The sequence below is a fragment of the Scleropages formosus genome, chromosome 20 (assembly GCF_900964775.1).
Source record: "Scleropages formosus chromosome 20, fSclFor1.1, whole genome shotgun sequence".
In the NCBI taxonomy this organism is placed as follows: Eukaryota; Metazoa; Chordata; class Actinopteri; order Osteoglossiformes; family Osteoglossidae; genus Scleropages; species Scleropages formosus.
In genome coordinates, this window is record NC_041825.1 from 16,470,680 (window position 1) to 16,478,198 (window position 7,519).

Below are 7,519 nucleotides of genomic sequence, written 5' to 3' on the forward strand. Positions count from 1 at the left end.
AAAGGTAATCGTTGCCACTCAAAAATAGATGTGTTCCATATTGACAGGTCCTTGATATAATGCCACATAAATCTGTCACCTTAGGTCCTGGGACAATGGAGTCACAGGGAGCCAATGGAGAAGGACCCTAAGGCTGAGTAAGGCTGAACAAAGAGGAGTGTCGAGACAGAGTACACACATCTTTAGACCTCACACGGACCCAGCGAGGAGCAAAAGAGGCGGCTCCATAACAAAATGATCCGACTGAGCTTAGACAAAAGGAAGCTACAATAGTGTGTCCCCCACGACGAGTCTGAATCCTGCAAAACATCCCGCTGAAAAGAGGTCATGGCTTGCATGTAGAGGATGAAAAAACAATCACCCCCTTCCCATTGGCCCTGTCACTACTTCCGTTGTGGAACACAGAAATTTCCAGTCACCTAACATCTTACAGTGTCATCAGTAAAAAATATGAAATAATGAAAGTAACACTTAGATTCAAAACAGGCTAAAATTGGTGGAAACCCTAACCCTAATTTCAAGAGGAAGAGTGAAAAAGGCAGATTCAGGAGTCTTTGGATTCATACTACATGTAAAGAATTTTTATTGCAAATATAACATCAGAACAAAAGCGGGGCTGCGGCAACAGCACACCCAAACTTCATATTCCAGCATCACATAGCAAAATGTAACAGAGGATACAAAAAATATCAACACACTCTCAGTCACGATGAACGCAGACATTAGAGCATGGGTGGGCTGGATGGCGGGGACTAACAGCACAGACAGCATTGACGTTGTTCCTAAGGGTCTTCCCACCACGCACAATCAAACAGGCTGCTATTGTTCACTTTGGTGTGGGTGGAACACAGTGTGATTTACAGTCCACAATCATCTGGATCAATGCTGATTGCACCTAGTTAAAAAGGGCCATGGACGCTAATTCACGTACCAGCACACGTAAAGGGACGACAAAATAAACGTTTCTTGAAGCCACACAAATTTCGCTGTTTCATCTGTAGTGGTGACTGAGGCTTCTGACTTTTGACAGATCTTACTTACATTTACATTTGCATTTATTCATTTAGTAGACGCTTCTCTCCAAAGTGACGTACATCTCAGAGAAATACAATTTGTGCATTACATTAGGAGAAAGAGAGACATAGTTGCAGATGTGTGATTCTAAAGTAAACTTCGTTTCTTTCCACTATATGCATCAATGTTCATTGCACGAGTTGGTGCATAAAACTCAGAATAGATGATTCATGATCACCTTCCTACAATTTAAATTTTTTTTTTTTATTATTGTAAAGGATTTGAAATATTTCGATATTTTTATTTAAAATTTCATCAGCAAAAGACAGGACCCCGCAGACATTCTCAGAAACTCAAGTAATGTGCCAAGTATGTTGTCTGGGTTTCCTAGAACTCCAAAAACACACAATAGGAAATGCTTTCAAAAATCATTCATGTCCTTAGGTCTCTGAGATGGAGTAATAAACTGCTTAAGGATTATAAAGCAGTAGGTGCATGTACATTCTCAAAAGTTAACATTAATTTCTAGAGCCCTAATGTTACTCTTGGTGCCCAGCAGGCAGAACACTTCCAAGGTGTTATCCTGGGCCAAATTTGAGAATATTCTTGTGGGAAACTTAATTGAAAACCTCATGAAAAATGTATGAAGTGTTTTATTTAAATTTAAAAACAGCACATCATTTGCCTCACGACCAATAATTTCAACACTGCTTTATCTTATATGTACCATACTGTTTGATCAGAAATTCTCAATATTTTTCATTTCTAATTTGAATCAGTAAAAAGCAGAATAATAAAGTAATTAGCTAGTAAGACCTTATTGTGAAAAAGACAACCGGTTCTCCAAAATGTCAGTCTTTCATCACAAAGGTGTATGGACAGAGTTAGAAAATGGAAATCGTAACATTTCGTTTAAAAGGAACAAATCATGATCTGCACTACTTTTAAAAGATCAGCGATAACTGGAAAAAAAAAAAATAACAACAGGCAAGCCCTAATAAAAACATTATTCATTATTCAGCCATTTCAAAACTATGATTATTTGGCACATATTTATATTTTCATATCCTCGGTATTAATAGAATTACACTCTTACAAATAACTGTTGTGAAACGCATAAACTTAACCTGATATTTACCCAATTGTCAGTAAATGATTAGAATTAGTTCCAGTCCACTTAGTGAGAGCCATTTAAGAGTGAGTTTGCTAGCCAATGCACAGTAACAATAAGGCCTTCGCAACGCCTCTAACTGGGTCGTCAAGATGTAGCTCCCGGCACTTCCTGCTTCTGCCAATTACCTGCTCTCCACCCATCATCACACCACACTAAAGTCTACTGAAGCCCAAAAGACAGAGCCTGCACTGACTATGCTGGAAATTGACTGGACTGCTTCCATTTTTTCACCTTTCCGCCAGTCTTAGCTCAGTATTGTAACCACCAATGTTACACATCACAAAGATGCATGGATTTTTTAAGGATAAATTTGAAAAACACATAACTTTCAGATTAGGAAAACGATGGATGTGAACGCAGGAACTCCTGGACTTCGACAACACTAAGCCAACTTGTAAATGAGGTTGAACCTCACCGTGCTTATTCCCAATAGAGGATCCTGCTACACTGTGGTCCTATCCTGAGGCAGAACTTGTGCTTTCTGTGAAAGTCACTGTCTGAGCAATCACCAGGTCTAACAATATGCCACACTGGAGTTACAAAACAAAAAAAAGATTTTTTTTTTTTTTTTTTTTCTTCAGTTCTCACTGGCAGTTTTTATGTTTTTGTGTCCAAAGAGAAGAATAATTTCAAAGTTTCTTTAAAACTGACAACATCTCAGAATTTCCAAATAATCTGAACGACATGCAAGTGTTGGTAATGAAAATTCAGTGTTCTCAGGTAAGGTGGAGCAGTCCACTCTCTCCTCTCGATTCCACTTGAGACCTTGTTGGGTTGGCCTGCATTCTTGTTCAAAAGAAAGAGCTGATGTTATTACTAAGATCGTCGCTGAGGTCAAACAGTTGCTCAATGTTGACTGCAGAGCTGCAGAGGAAATCCACCTGTGGGTTCTGCTCTCTTTTGTCATCATCTTCCTCCTGCCAGGGATTCTGAAGGAAGGCAGTAGCCAGAAATGTTTCTTCATCAAAGTCTAAACTGGTCTCTTGGGTCTGGGACAAAACGTGATTTTCCTCGCCATCTCTGCTGGTCTCTAGGGGGCTCCACTGCTGTGGACGGCCAATGCGAGTGCCGTGCACCATGAGGTCCTCGTCATGCCCTATGGGACTCAGTTCCCCAGCGCCATCCAGGCTCAGCTCCCCAGTCAACGCAGGGTCCAGCAGGGCATTCCAGTCGAAGTCCCCCTTCAGAGGGCCCAGGCCTTCCTGCTCATCGCCGGACAGCAATGGGGAGCTGCAGCGGCGGAAGTACTTGAGCCCCCTGTCCTGGGTCCTCTTCCTCTTACGACTGCATCTCTTTCCCGCTCTGGATGCAGCAGAGCTAAGGGATGGATCCCAGTTCTGATCCGCACCTGTGGCCTGTTCGAAGTCCTGCAGCAGCTGCACAGACTCTGGGCTGACGGACAGGGTCCCTTGTCCACCTACGGCAGGGAAGAATCCCGAGAGGGCAAGGGGTGCCGGCTTCACCCTCGCCTGCAGAACGGGGTTGATCTGCACTGGGGGCAGCCGGTGTTTCTTGTAGGCACCACTCAGCAGTCGGTCAGCATACTGGGGGTCAATCTTCCAGAAGCCCCCTTTTCCTGGCTCATCCTTCTGTCTCGGGACTTTAATGAAACACTTGTTCAGAGACAGGTTGTGCCGAATTGAGTTCTGTAACGGTTAGAGAGAAACACAACGGTATACAAATGAGGTTTTCTCTAGCATAATTAAACTTAAACGAAACAGTGTATACGTTTAAAACGATTACTTTCAACTGTAGTTGTGCAAGTATTGAAAGCAAGTTATTTCTCACAGCCTTCACACAAACTATCCAAGGTAACTACAATGAAGCATGCCGTAGACACGAGGTACAGCTTAAGCATACTCCGGTATTTTCTTTGTCCTGCTAACATAACAGTAACACGGGCTCACAGAGCAAGTTAAATATTACTCACACAAACTCTCTAGGAATGTATCTAGTTTGTCTTGATGAAACCTTGCAGAAAAAGGCGAGATGGGTTAAGTAATGATTCATCTGGGACTGTAACCTTTCGAGAACCTTTCAGCAAAAACTTCCTTCAACGGTATGCCTTCATATGATTTTGTTTGAGCCCTGAAGATACAGTATTTTCCATCAAATCACTTCTCCTTCGTGGAAGCAGAAAACCGGAACGCAATGAAATGGATAACGTATCCAAAATGTTTATTAAACGTGATGTCTGATTCTGGTGAATAAAGCCATTGGTTTGGTAAAACCAAGCTGGTCGTGCTGTCTGATGTTGCTACTCTAGCGCGCGAGTCCCAATGTTTTCAAACATGGCAGCCGGCCCAGAGCTCAGGAAAAAAAACCAAGCCTAACAAAAAAGTCGAAGTCCCTTCCCGTAAAACAGCGCTGTGCCCAGCTGCAAGTTGGCCCCTCCCCAAAACACACTGTGGCCTGCATCAGGTGCTTCAGAGTGCCCTTTTCTGTCTGGCAAGCGGAGAAATATACGAGAGCGAAACACTCGGCAAGAGCTGAGAAAGTTGCCGGCGGTCAATTTAGAAGAGCGCCGAGCTGCGAGCGATGCCGGTCTCGGGTTCTACACAAACGCTGCGCAACGGCCAGAGGAATATCGTGTGCCACGTAACTGTCAGCGGCACAGCGGGCAGCCTTAGCGCCTGACAGCACCTGGACCGCGCATTTCCACGTGGGCTGGAATCCAGCTCAATCTGCACGTCGTCCCAGTGTTCTCGTGGGGTTTCGTGCAGGTGCTCTGGTTTCCTCCCACAGTCCAAAATCATGGGTTTCAGGTAAATCAGGGAATGTAAAACCTGCCCGTAGTGTGAGTGAGTTACATGCTGTATAAAAGGGTGAATGAGTGTCAGTGGTTTATTGCGGTGTATCTGGAATCCTAAGTCACCTTGGACAAAGGTGTGGGCTAAACGCTGCTTAATAATCTTTGTGTGGCATTTGGGGAGAAAAGCGCCCGCTGAGTGAATAGATGTAAATGTCAAACGCACACTGTACCGCATGGTCCCCTTGTGTCAGCCTGTCTTTGCTTTCATTCTCCGTCACACAAATATTGACAAAAAACACACAGCGGGCTAATGGCGGCGTAATGTGGCGGAGCAAAAGCAGCAGCGCGCGCACATGCGCGCGCAAACACGCGCACGCTCCCTGACACCCGCTCACCTGCCAGGTGGGGTCCGCATGGCGGAAGTAGCAGAAGTTCTCTTTGATCCACTTGTAGATGCAGGACAGCGTGAGCTTGGACTTCTTGCTGGCCTGCATGGCCATGCAAATGAGGGTGGCGTAAGAATAGGGCGGCTTTACGTGAGGGTCGCTCTTGTAGTCGACGTCTTCGGGGCAGCGGCCGTAGGCGGCCGGGCCGGGGAGAGCCGACGGGGACAGGCCCCTGCAGAAAGCCGCCGACGTCGGCTTGCTCGGGGTGTGGGGCGTGCCCATGGAGGCCGGGTCTGCCGCCATGGGCGACGCCGGGGCGTCGGGCCCCGCCATCCGCAGGTGGCCCCCGACATAGCTTTGGTTTTGGGCGGACAGAGGGGCCACCTGGCCGCCGCCGGCGCTGATGGAGAACTCCTGGAGCCACTGCAGGCTGGTGAGGCTGTCGTCCAGGCAGACGGTGGCGCCGGAGTCGCGCGCGAAGCTCTCGTCCTCGAGTCCCGCCGAGCCCTCGGGCCAGGAGTCTGCGCTGCTCAGAGACATGATGGCCTCGCCGTCCCCGGGCGATGAGCTCCACAGCGTCGGTCTACAGACACCGGCGCGCGCAGCCGCACGAGGGGGGAGCAGAAGCACAGGGAACACCCTCAGCGACCAGAGGTCCAATGTAGACTATTCTAGACACGCACACGCACAAAGTAAGATTCAGGAGGCCATAGACCTGTGAGCACAGGTATTGGTTTTTCTTCACTCAAACCACATTTGGTGGCTGTAATTTAAGAGCAACGCGCCGCTACCCGCCGCGAACCGACACACGGCCTCAGAGAACTTATCTGAAGTGGCGCGCGGCGAGGCGCGAGCGCCAGGCGCGCGCATGACCCGCTGCCACCGCGCGCGGACCTCGCTCGCGAGAAGCGCCCCCGCCACCGCGCAGCCGCGTTTCTCGACGTCTTGAGGTGGCGAACAATGTCACAGCACGGCATAAAAACTCGCCGCTCGGCACAATATTCAGCACGTAGGCAAACACGGGACATAAATTAAGTGGAAGCACTGCTATCATATTGTAAAAAAATATTATTATTGCCGTAAAAGTAGGAAAGAAGTCAAGCTGCTCAACATGATTTTTATCATCATGAGAAAAAGGCTTTGACACACGTGTACCTCACTTGTTGTGCTTACATGATGACGACAAAGTCATTTCAGGTATGAATGTGAGTATTTTTTACACAGATCTATATTATTTCTTTTTTTAATTAAATGCCATTAAGGAACTCACCTTTTTACGGCGGCAGAATTATATATATATATAAAAAAGAAGGAACTCCTTGACCGGAATGCTGGCAGCTTTAAAATAAAAGCACATACACCTGTTGCCAGGAGTGCGTTCGAGCGAAGAAGTGGTTCGGGCGATCGCTCGGCGGCGTTGTCTCCGGAAATGCGGTATCTTGTCAACGATGGCATCGACAAGCGCAGCTCTTGGGGGGGTAAGTTTAATACCTGCACCGGGAGGTTTGCCGGAGCACCATAGAAACGGCACACCCCCTTGTAAACAGCTTCCCGCGCTTCCATTGGCCGCGCCGTTGCTGTGGAGCCCGGTTTAATCACTTTCGCACTTTCGGATTTGTCCTCTTCCAGCTTAATTCTGACTGATGATGGGGGATGTCAGCGGGGGTGGGGCTGCCCTCCAGGGTGAACTTTAACTTTTATTTATTTTTTTTAACGCAAATCTCCGCACTGTGTGTGTGGCTGCACAGCCCTGCGGAGTAGGGAGGGAGTATGAAATTGGATAAAGCGATCCACGCGTCTTTTCACCTTTCCTCGTCTTTTTTTCATGTACTGCTCTTACATGAGGTGCAGCTTTTTCAAAGTGCACACCTGGATCTGTGTATGAAAGAATTAGTGGCAGCTGGTGAAAGCCCTCAGGAGCTTTCTGGAAATTATGCGATGTGGATATGACTGTACAGGTAGATGTGATGTACAGGTGGATGTGGTCTACAGGTGGATGTGATGTACAGGTAGACACGGTCTACAGGTAGATGTGACGTACAGGTGGATGTGGTCTACAGGTGAATGTGATATACAGGTATGTGATGTACAGGAAGACGTGGTCTACTGGTAGACATGGTCTACAGGTAGATGTGATCTACAGGTGGATGTGGTCTACAGGTAGATGTCTTGTACAGATAGATGTGATGTATG

The 7,519-nt window shown here is 46.9% G+C and overlaps 1 protein-coding gene across 2 annotated transcripts; it reads right to left on the reverse strand.

Moving 5' to 3' along the window:
• Positions 1 to 2,012: 2,012 nt before the first annotated feature.
• On the reverse strand, positions 2,013 to 6,791 carry LOC108939864 (forkhead box protein J1-A-like). Of its 2 annotated transcripts, XM_029246897.1 has the most exons (3): positions 6,597 to 6,791; positions 5,336 to 5,909; positions 2,013 to 3,834 (listed from the first exon to the last, which is right to left on the reverse strand). In XM_029246897.1, exons 1-3 carry the CDS (start codon positions 6,779 to 6,781, stop codon positions 2,980 to 2,982), a joined length of 1,614 nt encoding a protein of 537 aa, XP_029102730.1. In that variant the 5' UTR covers positions 6,782 to 6,791; the 3' UTR covers positions 2,013 to 2,979. The 2 variants fall into 2 exon arrangements, with proteins under 2 accessions (XP_029102730.1, XP_018617034.2); XM_018761518.2 differs by lacking the exon at positions 6,597 to 6,791 and having other exon boundaries at positions 5,336 to 6,173.
• Between the last annotated feature and the right edge of the window lie 728 nt (positions 6,792 to 7,519).

Coding starts and splice junctions, on each gene's coding strand:
- LOC108939864 (XM_029246897.1), bottom strand. CDS start 6,781: ATGCCATCGTTGACAAGATACCGCATTTCCGGAGACAACGCCGCCGAG. Junction 5,910..6,596: donor AATTCTGCCGCCGTAAAAAG/GTGAGTTCCTTA, acceptor CGGTGTCTGTAG/ACCGACGCTGTGGAGCTCAT. Junction 3,835..5,335: donor ATGCGGACCCCACCTGGCAG/GTGAGCGGGTGT, acceptor TAACCGTTACAG/AACTCAATTCGGCACAACCT.